A 13,921-nucleotide genomic window follows, 5' to 3' on the forward strand; every position below is an offset into this window, starting at 1 on the left:
CCTCCGCTTAGCAACTGGATATACCAACACAGCACAGTCAATCAGGTGCAGAATTCGCTGGTCTGGCGGCAGCTGTAAACAGCGCTTTCTTGATATGCCAGGCCTGTGCAGGGAGGTAGTGCTAGGGAGAGACTTCCTTGTGGCAACAGACATTTCGGTTCACATGGGACGTGGTGGGTGGATTCTGGGTACTGATACACAACAGTTGGTTAACTTCGTACGTGCTCCAAATAAAGGCCATTCCCAGCCGGCAATTGCTGACAATGTGTATGCCTTAGACACACTTTTTGAAGAGCCAATGCTAGAGCATGCCATAAGTACAGAGCCAATGAAATGTCAAGACCATGGAGACGTATGCATACTGCACCTGTTAGACGAATATAACGACATACTGACGTCAAATCCCGCTCGCACAGACCTCATTGAGCACAAGATTGAGACATCTGACGATATACCAACACGGTGCAAGCTCCGTCCTGTCAATACCCAAAAGAGAGAGATTATGATAAGTGCCTCCAAGAAATGCTGAATGAGGGTTTGATTGAACCCACAGCAAGTCCCTGGGCTAGTGCGCCAGTGTTGGTCCCTAAAAAGTCAGGCGGCTACCGTCTGGCCATTGACTACAGAGCATTAAACTCCAAGACCTGTGTTCCAGTCTACCAGACGCCCAGGACAGACTGGCTGCTCGCACAGCTGGGACAGGAGCGATGGTTTTCAAGTCTCAACCTCTCTCAGGGCTTCTGACGAATCCCGCTCGCACCAGGTGACATTGCAAAGACTGCTTTCCTTTGTCCCCAGGGCACATTCCAATCCACACGAATGCCCTTCGGACTAGCAGGTGCCCCAGCTACGTTTGTTCTTCCACCTTTTGGGCACCATGTGCAGAGCTGATGACCAGGTGCTTGAAGAAGGTTGAATGAAGCCAAGGTCGAGCATATGGGCGAATTCTTCTCAAGCCACTTTCAACTTCTCTGGCGCAAGACGACGCGGGCGAACATGTGTGAGTGGTCCAGTGGTTACAGGATGGTGGGCTACGTCATGCTGCACCGGGCGCTTCCAATCAGGAGGCTGAGTAAGCACTGGGAACTCGCGCAGGATGGCCTCATAGCTTGACGTCGGCTGCAGAGTACGGAACATCGGTCCAAGAATGGGTGTTGCGGTCTGCAAGCCGTGGATCACGAGGCCAGTGGTGGCGTCTACTAATCGTCTTTGGCGCATGTCGACCAGAAGCCCGAAATGAACCAGAAAATCTGCTCCGATGATAGCGTGGGGCACATTGGCGATGGTGAATAGCCACCTGAACTCGCTGCGGAGTCCCAAGTTCGGGGTCAAGAGCTTCTCGCCGAAGGTGGAAATAGGCGTGCCGTTGACTGCCTGTAGAGAGTTGGTTGGCTGACGGCGCCCTTGGTCTTTGGGGTATGTGGGACGATAGACACCTGCGCATCGCTGTCTATCAGAAACAGCACGCCAGAGTACCAGTCAGAGATGTAGAAAAGGCGGGGACGGTGGGAAACCTTGTCAGCATGACCAGTCCCCATCAGTTGCTGATGCTGGCGTTTCCCTGGCGGGAGCACGGAGGCAGGCACTTGCGGGCACGGTCGCCAAAGGTCTGGTGATACCAGCAGACGTCAGGGTTAGCTGACTGGGAACGGGGAGACAGGCTGCGACACCGATTCTAGCGGTGAGGAGAACGGCGCCTTGGGCTTGGCAATCGGCTGAACCGGAGATCGGAAATCACCAAGTCCGAAAGGCGGGCCACTTCGTCTCGCAAAACCTGTAGCTCCGACGAGGAAGGCGATGGCATAGGCGGAGGCGAGACTGCTAAAATAACACGCGGAGCGATATCCATCATCTTGTCAGCCATCTCCGCCAAGGCTTCAAGAGAGATGCTGCTGGACACGGTAAGGATCATGCACACAGCGTTCGGAAGGCGCTGAAGGAACAGCTCGCGCATGATGCACTTGTCGAGTGCCGACGCCGTGTCGCCCAACAGCTGCGGCGAAGTAGCTGTGACAGCTTCCGGTCTCCGAGAACCTCAGCTGTGAGCAGCTGTCGCAGGCGTTCCTGCTCCGAAGCTGTCGTACGCCTGGTCAGTGCGCTCTTGAGTGCGTCATAAGGGTTCTCAGCGGGGGAACTGTGATGACGTCTCGAACCTCCGCATCTTCACTTGGTCCGAGGGCACCCACGACGTGGTAAAGCACTTTGTGAGCTGAGCCATTATGCCGCAGAGTGCGAATTGTGCTTCGATGTTCGCAACCAGAGGACGGGATCAGCTGGCCAGAATGGGGGAATCTTGATGGATACCGCCTGAACAGGCAGCGAAGGAGGGGGCAGGGGTGCTCCCTGGTCAGGAAACTGTCCTGCGCTGTTAGGATTCTGATCCATGGAAGGCGCGGAGCATTCTTTGACCTTCGGGTCACCAAAATGAGGGAAGGAACGAGGAGACAACCTTCGTTGGCAAAGATCAGAAGAGAACTGATTCACGTTTATTCCCGGCAGCTCGCGGCTGGCGCCAGCCGTGTGGTGATGGCACTAGGCCCGCCACACGCTAATGGACAAAGTTTTGCACGGCATTAAGCATAAGTCCTGCATGGCATTTCTGGACGACATGCTCATATACTCAGAGTCCTTAGAAGACCACGTTGTACACGTGCGAGAGGTGTTAGATAGGATACGTGCAGCAGGTCTTACAATCAACCCGGAGAAAATTCAGTTGTGTAGGCAATCACTCAAGTTTCTCAGCCATATAATTTCCCCAGGGGAATGCCGTCCTGACCCGGGGAAATTTGAAGCAGTACAGTCGTTTCCCTGCCCAGGAAACGCTAAGGATCTACAGGTATTCCTTGGCCTCACTGGCTACTATTGGAATTTTATACCAAACTTTTCGGAAACTGCCAGGCCTTTCACAATGCTCTTGCGGAAAAACTGCGTGTGGACCTGGGGTGCCGACGCATCCGGGAGGCTGCCTTTTCTGCCCTCAAACATCAGCACTTAGATGCAGTGCTAAGCTTGCCGGACCTCAACCGTCCCTCCATCATCGAAACTGATGCAAGTGGAGTGGGTATTGCTGCCGTCCTATTGCAAGAATGTGAAGGAATCCTGCGCCCCGTATCATTCATCAGCAGTCACATTACTGGCGGATATCTTCCTGAAGATTCACGAGAGGCAAAGCAGATTCGAGACCTGTCACAAGAGAGCGAAGTGGACTCGGATGGCGTCCTCGGGCATGTCGGAGGCGACGCAAAGCTGCTATGGGTCCCTCAGCAGCTTCGCTCAGAGGTACTACGCCTCGCTCATGACGACCCTCTTGGTGGACACATGAGGTACTTCAAGACCTGTAAACGAATAAGACAGCACGACTTTTGGTTGGGCATGAGAGCTGACGTCTCAAGATACGTGAGGACCTGTGGTGTATGCAAAAGAATGAAACCTAACAGACAGAAGCCAAAAGGCATGATGACCAGCTCCTGGGCAACAGTGCCTATGGATGAGCTGAGCATAGACATTATTGGACCCTTTCCGACGACACCACGCCAACATAGGTATATCCAAGTAGTCCTGCATAAATTCACGAAGTTTGTGGAAATGTTCCCCCCTTCGTTCTCAAACTTCCCAAGCTATCGTGGCAAGACTACTCGAGGTGTTTTGTAGACATGGTGTTCCGCGCAGCATTTCTAGCGACAATGGGAAGCCATTTGTCAGCAAGATCTGGCAGCAAGTGATGAAACAATGGGGTGTTCTTGACAGGCATACAGTTCCCTACAGGAATGCTGGACAAGTCGTTGAGAGGCATAATGCTGTTGTCAAGCAGGGCATTATGGTCCATTGCCACAACCACCGTAATTGGGACAAGCATCTCCAGGAGATTGCATTTGCTTTGCGAACATCGGACAGCACTGTCACAGGTTACACTCCCGCATTCCTGTGTTACGGAAGGGAGTTCCGCACACCGTGGACACCATCTCCGGGACACCGCACAGGAGAGAGTGTCAGCACACGAATATGGTGCAGAGCTATCACAGGCCACATGCGCAGGGGATGTCAAGGTCTGCGCGCGCGCAACGGGGGAGAAGGAGGAGAGAACGAGGAAGGGAAGGTTAGAGAATCCGGCGCGCTGGAGAGTGAGTGGCGTTTGGGACATTTCGGCGATGTGAGAACTCTAATCGGAACTTGTAAATACTTGTGCAACATTAAAGTGTGCGACTACCTTCGTCGAACCTGAAAATCGAGAAGCAATGTCTTTTATCTTTCTTCTGTTTTTTTTTCTTTTTTTTTTTACTGCGTACAAAGGAAAGAGGCACACTCAGAGGCACTGTGTGCTCAGAGCATAATGCACTGGGATTAGATGCACGCACAGCTCAGACCAAAACTTCAAAGGAGGTTCGTGAGAGGAAAGAAGATTGCTTCCTTTTCACACTGTTGTATCGCCCACAAGTTTTTCTGGTTGCTGTGCACAATGATGGTATCAGTGGCTTCATGAAGCGTTTTAATGAGAAGAGGCACATGTCTCGAAATCAAGTTGTGCGCGCTTGATGTGTTGCTTTGTACTGGCGTACCGATAAAAACCTTGTTGCGAAGTACAGTGCCTTAAAAAATGGCAGTCGGCGGAGAGAAGTGGACGAGCCGCATTCTAATGAACAATGCAATTACAATGCTGCGAGGAATCAATGGTGTCATCTCAAGAGGTGCAGTACCTCATGTGTAGAACCTGAAGTTTTAGGGTTTAACCCAATTCTTCCCCGAATTGGAGGTTGCCTCATTAGGGTGAAACACGATTTTTACTAGGGGTGTGCGAATCCGAATATTTCAAGTCGAATCGAATATCGAATCGAATGGGGGGAAAAATTCTGGATACCGAATCGAATATCGAATATTTGTGCAAAATTTGCAATATGTGACTTTAGCACTAAAAGTTTCCATTTTGTAGCCCATGGCTTTAGTGTAATTTTTCTGGCATTAACTGTCACGAGAGAGACATGCAATTCTTCTGTTTAAAGCCCCTACTCTTTAATTTTACATGAGAGTGCTTCTGCTTTTCAGGTGAGCCTACACTTACTGGAGAGGTTACCTTCATTTCAAAATTTGATGTCAGGCAGTAGCATGTTATACGGATGAGGCTGTAATTGTTTCAGACAACCACAGGCCATTTGTGAAACAAACGAATTGGCAGCCTGCCTCAGTTTTGCCATGAACACCCTTTAGTTTCTTTGCACTCGTCCTAGGAAGTTCCACTACTGAAATTTTAGATGTAAAGGACATCTTTAAGACACCCTTCTTGTTCGTGGGCTGTAGTCATTATTCAAGAGTCCTAACCTTTTAAAGGCAACCTCACAGACATCAAATCAAAGTCCCTCGTCGGCACTGCTAAACTGCATGTGGGAGCCGCGCCTCCCCTTCCACATAAAATGTCTACAAAACCAACTTTGGATAACGTTATCTTAAACTAAACACCGTCCAGCCTGTGTTGGTTCTGCAGCAAGGGCAATTTCGTAAAGGAGGCTTCACCTCATACACGGAAGCATCAGGTGAAGCCCACTTTCGGGTTGTGTCGTTCATATTCGTGGAATAGTCGAATATTCGAAAAATCGAATACTGGATATTCGATTCGCGAATCGAATAGTTCGAGCGTTTGATATTCGATTCGATTCGAGAATTCGAATATTCGCACACCCCTAATTTTTACCCAACAAATTGCTCTCACTGAGACATCTGTAGGAATGCACACTAACTAGTTTGGCAGCAAATGCCGTTATATCACCGTTCGTACCAAACCAGTACCAGCTAGTCTGAGTAACTGAGCCTGATTTCTCTCCGAATGTAGCATACTGAAAGGTTTTTCTGAATTTGCATTAATCTAGAGCACATGTTTATTTACCTGATTTTTACCACCCGAATTTAGAAATTTAGAAGAAATATTTCGTGAAAACTTCAGGCTCTACTCGTGTGATTCCGGCAGATTTACAGAATGTGAGATAAAACTTCAACCTAGATAAAATGTTTTATGCTTCAAAGAAATGGACATGTTCAGTAGCATTCTGAGGTTTTGTTTTGTGTTTATTTATTTATCTATCTATTGTTTTCGTTATTGCATTGTACCCTGTAGCCTTACCTAAGATCTGGATAGTGCTCTATTGATATTTAGGTACCTTTCATGAAAGTAGCTTTAACCAGGATTTTCCCTCTGGTTCTGTCAGTTGTATATCATTCGTCGAATTGATTAGATGAGTGAATAAAAATATTAAAAAATGACTGATTTATTTATTTATTTATTCTGCTACACTGCTTTACTTCATTGACGTCATCCCAGCTGGAGATTTCGTCAAAGTTCATACATACTCTGACGCAATCAGACTTCACGTTCCCCTCAACATCGTTACAAAAAAGTTTGGTTTACCAGTTTGTTCATGTCTCCTGAATTTTGTTCTAAAGAAGTTGCAAATCAAATCCGTTTTGTGTTTCGTTATGGGTTTATGGTGTCTTTACTCGGTTTATCTATTCAAATGTGTGTTCATGTTGCATGTGCTTTCTTTTGGGTGAATGCAACTCACAAGTACAGAAAACCCCCGTTAACTCGAACTCGCTTATCTCGAAATATCGGTTATCTCGAATATTTTTTGCGTCCCGATCCATGTCCCAATGCTTCCTATATATTTGGGCCCTTTTAAGTCGAAGCTTTTTTTTTGCCGGAGTACGGATATCTCGAAATCCCATCACCGGTAGGTCAGCGTACCTACGGCCGATAACGTGCATTCTTCGGTCCCCCAGGCTAGGTCAAGGTCAAAGCCTTTCAGTCCTAGTGACTCACGCGCCGCTAGCTGTGGCAGGCAGACAGCACTCCCCTTTCCACCCAACGGTACTCCTCCTCCTCCTCCGCATTCGTCCGAGCATCTCTTCGTTTTGTTCTTCGCGGTGCCATGATGGCTGAACAACGCGCATGAAAGTCCCTGACTTTGGAGCGGAAGGTGGCACTTATCAAAGGCCTGGTAGCAAGTTCATCAAGCCAATAGCATGAACTGTTTCATTCATGCGGGTTCCTGGTCTTCCATCGCCGCACCGGAGCCAGCAGATCACTTCAGTGGCTGTGATGAATTGTGCAACGACGTGATGCGCCTCGCATGTTTTGGGGAGAGTGACTTAGGACTTGAACATCGAGGACTATGCGCTTTACGACGGCGATGTTCCAGTAGCGGTGAACTGAGTGATACAGAAATCGTCGAGAGTGGCCGCGGTAGTGACATGCCGGGAGGAGCGTCTCATGCGTTGCACTGAAGTGCTTGAAGATGCTTTCTTGTTCATAGACGCAAATGCCACGCAGATTGCTATTACGGAGTTATTCAGTCTCAGATGATGTTAAAAAATAAATGGCTTCGGAATTGTTTACGAGCCCTATTACTGTAGGAACGCCTTTTTTCTTTTTTACGTTTCATAACATAGCGCATTGTGGTAACATCGTGGCAACGTAATTTTCGCTGTTCGCTTAACTCGAAACCCCGCTTATCTCGAAATTTTTTCCGGTTTTTACGACTTCGAGGCACATTTGCCAATCAAATAAAAATTCTTACAGAAGTTCACCAGATTACAATTGCGTAGAAGAATGAAAACCACAAAACTGCAAAAATTTACTAGCTTTGCTGTGTTAAGTGCACTAGACTGCTAAAGATCAGACCATCAGGCCCTCTGATATGACCACCGAGACATTGGTAAAAGTGAAGGCAGTCAAGTATGTGTATTTCCAAGTGAGTATTTTCAAGTGATGTATTTTCGGTAGAGGTGTGTGTATATTCGAAATTTCGAATACGAATCGAATATTTTCAATATTCGATTCGTATTCGGGAATTGATATTCTAAAGTTTCGAATAACCGACTGCTTCTTTGTTTTTTTTCGCGTTCGAAAGCCCACAGCCATCTGTTTGGCAGCAATGTTGTTGAGAGCACCATTGGCATCGTCAACATTGAGCCGACAGCCGAGCCATACCAAGCCTCTGGCTATACAGGATAGGCCGCGTTGCGTGAGTTTGTGCCCATGTGCGTCTCTCCTGCTGCCAACGGCTTCGTAGTTTCAGTTTTGGGAGTGACTTTTACTGCTTTTATCGCAAGTTCCACAGTCTTTGTGGGGTTGGTGCATTGCCAGCATGGACGATATTGAATGTGACGGTGGCAGCGATAGAAGCAGCTCTGGAAGGTGCGGGATCTGGCAATACTTCGACAAAATTTCCTCGGATGTGGCGTCGTGCAAGACGTGTGATCGCTGCTTCAGAACTCCCAACTGGAACGACGACACTGCTTCAAAATCACTTGAAACTTCATCCACAACTGTTCGCTGAGTATAAACATTCTAAAAGCGAGCAGAAAGTGTCGCAGCAGCCAACACTTGTGCAAATGGCCGCAAAACATGCGCCTTTAGAGAGGCAGAAAGAGGAAGCTCTGACTACCAAGATTGCAGAGCACTGGACATGCAGCCTTACAGCGTTGTGGAAGACCGCGGTTTCACTGCACTGATGAAGGAAGCGATTCCGAACTATTTCTTACCGTTTCGAACGACACTTTCGCGTGTGACGGTTCCACGCCTTTACCACGACACGCGACGGAAGGTTCAACAAGAGCTGTCTGCTGCATTTGAAGCTAGAACCTCAGCATGCACATTCACGTGTGACATGTGGACATCAAACGTGAACCATTCGTACATGAGTATGACCTGTCACTTCATGACGACTGGGTTTGAGCTAAAACGGTACACACTAGCAACGAGGCACATGCCTCAGTGTCATAACGCACTGAACCTGTCCACGCTGCTCGATGAATTGTGTGCTGAGTAGAATATCCCGAGTAATGCGATGATCTTTGTCATCACAAACAATGGTCGAAACATAAGGGCTGCAGTGAGGCAGCTCCTTGGAAGGAACATGCATGCTTTGCACATACTCTACAGCTTGCCATTAGTGATGCTTTACCCCAAGTTCCCGGTTGTAGTGAACTTTGTAAGAAGGCACGAGCCATTGTGGGCCACTACAAGAACAGCTTGTCTGCCCAAAAGCGCCTTGATGACCTGCTCTTTAAAATGGGTAAGCCCATTCTGCACCTGCTTCAAGATGTTCCCACACGCTGGAACAGCCAGTACATTATGCTCTCTCACTTGATAGAGATGAAAGAAGCAGTTACTGCGGAGCTTGCTACTTCAGACTCGTCAATGGACTGCTTCACTAGTGCAGAATGGAAGTCTGTGTCAGATATTGTGAACACATTGAAGCCTTTCTACAATGCAACTGTAGAGGTTAGTGCAGACAAATACCCCACTTTGTCCTGTCTGACTCCGATTGTCTTTGGTCAAATGCAGTGCCTTGTACAGCTTGGAGGACAATCACCGCTGGCCGAGTGCCTTTTGAAGTGCATGAAATCTCGCTTTGCAGGCTACGATTTTGACGAGACGGCAACGCTGGCAATGTTTTTAAATGGACACTGTACAATAACAACGATCAGATGAAAATGTGGCTTGCAGACCTTGTAAAAAGAGAACTAGGCACTTCTGGAGCAGAGTTGGAGCAGCATGGTGAGGCCGCCAGTGTTCTGCCTGACTCTACTCCATCAACTTCGTCAACTGACTCGTGGAGTGCTTTTCAAAGACTAGCCACATGCACGCAGCTAGGAGAAAAGGTGTTACTGTCAGAAGCAGATGTCAGAGCTTATGCAGGGGAACCATTGCTTGGGAGAGATCGAGACCCGTGCAGCTGGTGGCAGACAGCTGGTCGTTACAAGTTCCCCCTACTGGCGCAAGCACACCTCAAGTATTTGGCCATTCCTGGAATATCTGTACCTAGTACGATGGTGTTTTCAACTGCAGGAGCAATTGTCAGCAAAAGAAGGGAGCACTTGCTACCGCAGAATGTGGAATACTTAACTTTTCTTCATGACAAGTTGTGACTGACTGTGTATGACTGATTGCTACACCATCCACAAACACTCTTGCAAATTGTATTCAGGTGTATGTACCTTTTCTGAGTACCAAGAACATGCTAGCCACCAGTTGTGTCCTTGCTGGATTCCTAGGGTCCTTTCTATTACAAGGTAACGCTGTTGCAGGCATGATATTCGAAATTCGATTCGATATTCAGGGAATATTTTTTTTACATTCGTATTCGATTCACATTCGAAAATTTCACTATTCGCACACCTCTAATTTTCGGGTTTTATGTTTTTGAAATCGGGGGTAAGAATCAGGTATTATTTCAGGAGCCGTAAAACAGGGTCAAATCGGGCAAGATCGGGTGTAAAAGTACATTTTCAGGTTGAAAATAAAAGAGAGCGATCTCACATTTTAGATGAACACAAAATGCGAGACAGCCGTGTTGAAAGTGCAGTGCATAGCATTCTGCAGTACGTGTATCGCTGGCTGTATTGGCACTCTGATAAGTTAGTTTTCAGGGCATTCCATGTTTTACCCTAAGTGATGATGATGCAAATAGGGGGTTAAAACAGATTTTACTAGGTTTAATCCTAAAACACAGTGCCCTAAGTAAGTGGCATGCATCTCTGGCTATGAGATAAGGGCTACGGCGACGCTGAGCTGTTCAAAGGATGGCCCGACACTGTCATTTAACAATTAAGTGACACTTAGGCACCTCAGCATATATTCTGCCCTTTTCTTTTTTAGGGCTGAAAATTTGATAAAGCTGGATAGATGCAGCACTTCAGGGATGTAGTTCACAGAGTATAAATAGGGCCTGACCTTTTAGGGTTAAACCCGTATCCGCCCGATATTTACCCCCCGAACGAAATCTGTAACTACCCGAAAACATCCGGGTCGCGTGGCACACTCATAAGCGTGCATTCAAATAAAGTTTGATAACATTGCTAAACATTAGTTTCATGTTAAGACAAATTTTTATTAAAAAAAAAAAAAAACACCCGAATACACCCGAATTCCTGACGACAGAATATGCCGTAACGAGATTTAACCCGAATACACACGAATTTTCAAATGAAAAAGATCACCCGATATTTACCCCCCGAATTTGGCCAAAAATAAAACCCGAAAAAGTCAGGCCCTAAGTATAAAAGGTTATCTCCACATGTGTATTACAGAAACTCACCTCCATGCTGCACTTGACAAGTAAACAATGAACAAACTTGTCAAGCAGGGCAGTGCCATTCTGTGCTCCAAGGTGCCATTGCTCTTCCTCACAGCCCAATGGTGCATTACTCCAAGATCCTCCCTCAGCATTCTGAGTGGTGGGAGCAGCAGAGCATCCTGAGTAGTCCCGTGCACCAGCCATCAGGGTGGTCTGTACAGCATACCAGTCACTCAGAAGACGCTCCAAGGCACGCCGAGAGAAACGTGGGGGTTCGAGGTCATGTTCTGGCATGTCTGCTTCAGCTGCAAATACCAAGAGAGTTCTACATTTTCTCATCTGAGGACTACACAATATTTTACACAAGAGCTGAGGTACTATGTGCAATGCAAAGCTCAAGGATGCACAGGAAAGAGGATAAGTAGCAAGAGTGACAACCTCTGTGGTTTGAAACCTCCTGCAATGGATGGCTGTGCAAGCAGCCATCTGTATATCTGTATATGGAATGCATATCTTGATTGATATCTTGATATATCTGTATATGGAATGCATATCTTGATACAGTGAATCTGCAGTGAAGATATGAATGCAGTAAGGAAAGTCTGTAGTCTCAATTAACCGGCTATGGATGCCCATGTATTTTTTCTCTCTACAACTCAATATCTTTAAACCGAATATTAATGGACACACGTTCTATTTATCATTAGTCCATGTATCAGTTCGAATTATCCGTAGCGAAGCCGATTTGAGTGTGAATTAACGGGCTACCTTATACATTGATGTATATCGGGAGCATGGCGGGACCATGATGACTTCTTCGAATCACCCAGAAATTTGAATTGATGAGGTGTGAATTAACGAGCTTTTACTGTATCTCTGTAACCATATTTTCTATTTTGATCCTGTTTGTTTTATTACAGTTATTGAACCTTTGCGCAGGTTGTGGCATTCTTATTTTTTCAGGTTGGTGAATTTAGAATTTATTAATGGTGATGTAATTACATGCCAAATGTATCATTCGCGACCACATTCAATAAAGTGAAAACTACGACTTTGTGACTACGACTATGACTTTGCACAAATTTTAAAAAAAGCATGTCACAAACTGTAGTATGTATTTGGCAATGCATTTGTAGCATGCTTAAGATGTGCTACCCTCCAAATTCTGCAGGCCTTGCACAAGATGCAAAATTTAATGAAATCTTCAAAAAAATTCAATGAAAAGTTCTTAAGGCATGTATCACAGATTTTTTTACATTTTTTTTTATGGATTCATTTTGGAGGCATTACCAGTACTTTTGTGAATTTTCACCAAAATCTATCGAGAAACGAAAAAGTTTGTGTTGATCCCCACACCCCTCTTAAACACAACTTCAACCTAATGGCATTGAGGTTTTCAGTCAGAACAAAATATCGTAAAAAAAAGTTCCCTGTCTATTCTAGACACTGGAACATACGAGGGGTGTTCACGTCAAACCGGGACTTTCTGTCTCCTGAGTGTACAAACGGCTCGCGCTACTTCTTTTTCGTCATTTTCACACGCGACAGGCCTCCGCGTTCACCACGTGGTAGTCCAAAGTTTGTGCAAAACAGAAGACACATGCGAGACAAGATGGTCGACAACGAGGTGAGCGCGCACATCGAACAGCGAATTGTCACGAAGTTTCTCGTCAATGAAGGTGTAAAGTCATCTGAAATACACAGAAGACTTCAGGCTCAGTATGGCCACGATACACTTAGCCGCAGCAAACCGTTTGAGTGGTGCAAACAGTTCCGAGACGGCCGCACATCAGTGCAGGACGATCTCGGCCGGGGTTGCTCATAGCCCAGTGTCAGAGTTCCTGAGAACATCCAACCTGTGTGTGTGTCCTAAAAAGGACCGACGGATAACATGTCTCGAACTGGCTCGAAAGACAGACCTTTCTGTGGGAACGTTGATCACTATCGTTCATGAACACCTCCAGTTTCGGAAAGTTAGTGCCCGTTGGGTCCCGAGGCAGTTCTCCGTGTTTGACCGGCAGAGAAGACTGGAAATCTCCCAAGAGCTAAGGCACCATTTCGACACTGAAGGACAGCCGTTTTTTGATCAGATCATCACGTGCCATGAAACGTGCACCATTTCACTCCTGAGTCTAAACGCGCATCAAAACAGTGGAAGCATCCGGGCTCGCCAGCTCCCAAGAAGTTCCGAAGCACCCCGTCTGCGGGTAAGGTCATGACCACGGTTTTCTGGGACAAGGCTGGCGTTGTCCATGTTGATTTTCTGCCCAGTGGTACTACCATCAATAGTGCATATTACCGCCAGGATCTCAGGGATGTGCATAAGGCGCTGAAGCAAAAGCGGCCTGGCCTCATCACCAAAGGAGTCCTCCTCCTACAGGACAATGCACGTCCGCATACCACGCATCTCACGACACGCACCTTACAGGAACTTGGCTGGGAGTTGGTGCCACATCCCCCTTACAGCCCAGACCTCGCCCCCAGGCGATTTCCATCTCTTCGGGACACTGAAGGCGCTACTTGGGAGCCGCCACTTCAGCTGCGACGACGAGGTCAAGAATGCGGTCCGATCAGTGCTGGTACGCGCCGGTAAGGATTTCTACGCTGCTGGCATCCAAGCCCTCGTGAAACGCTGGGACAAATGCATTTGTGCAGCTGGAGATTACGTTGAAAAATAAAACTAATTTCTCGTCTAGAAGTTCATTTTACTTTTGCGAAAAATCAAAAGTCCCGGTTTGACTTGAACACCTCTCGTTCGTTACACTGCTGGGATAAATTGTATTGGGAGTGAGTCCTCTTTGTCTTCTTTGTGTGTATCCTCTAATTTATTTGTTTGCATGATGAACTTGCTTTAT

General features: G+C 46.9%; 1 protein-coding gene across 3 annotated transcripts in view; it reads right to left on the reverse strand.

Annotated features, from left to right (window-relative positions):
* The window catches only part of LOC135388521 (E3 ubiquitin-protein ligase UBR5-like), a 272,129-nt gene that overhangs the window by 154,948 nt on the left and 103,260 nt on the right, over positions 1-13,921 (reverse strand). For all 3 annotated transcript variants that reach the window (XM_064618109.1, XM_064618108.1, XM_064618107.1), the window contains exon 24: positions 11,088-11,371. In XM_064618109.1, the coding sequence (XP_064474179.1) occupies positions 11,088-11,371 (284 nt within the window). The remainder of the gene's footprint in view (positions 1-11,087; positions 11,372-13,921) is intronic.

Source organism: Ornithodoros turicata, chromosome 3, assembly GCF_037126465.1.
Source record: "Ornithodoros turicata isolate Travis chromosome 3, ASM3712646v1, whole genome shotgun sequence".
Taxonomy (NCBI): domain Eukaryota; kingdom Metazoa; phylum Arthropoda; class Arachnida; order Ixodida; family Argasidae; genus Ornithodoros; species Ornithodoros turicata.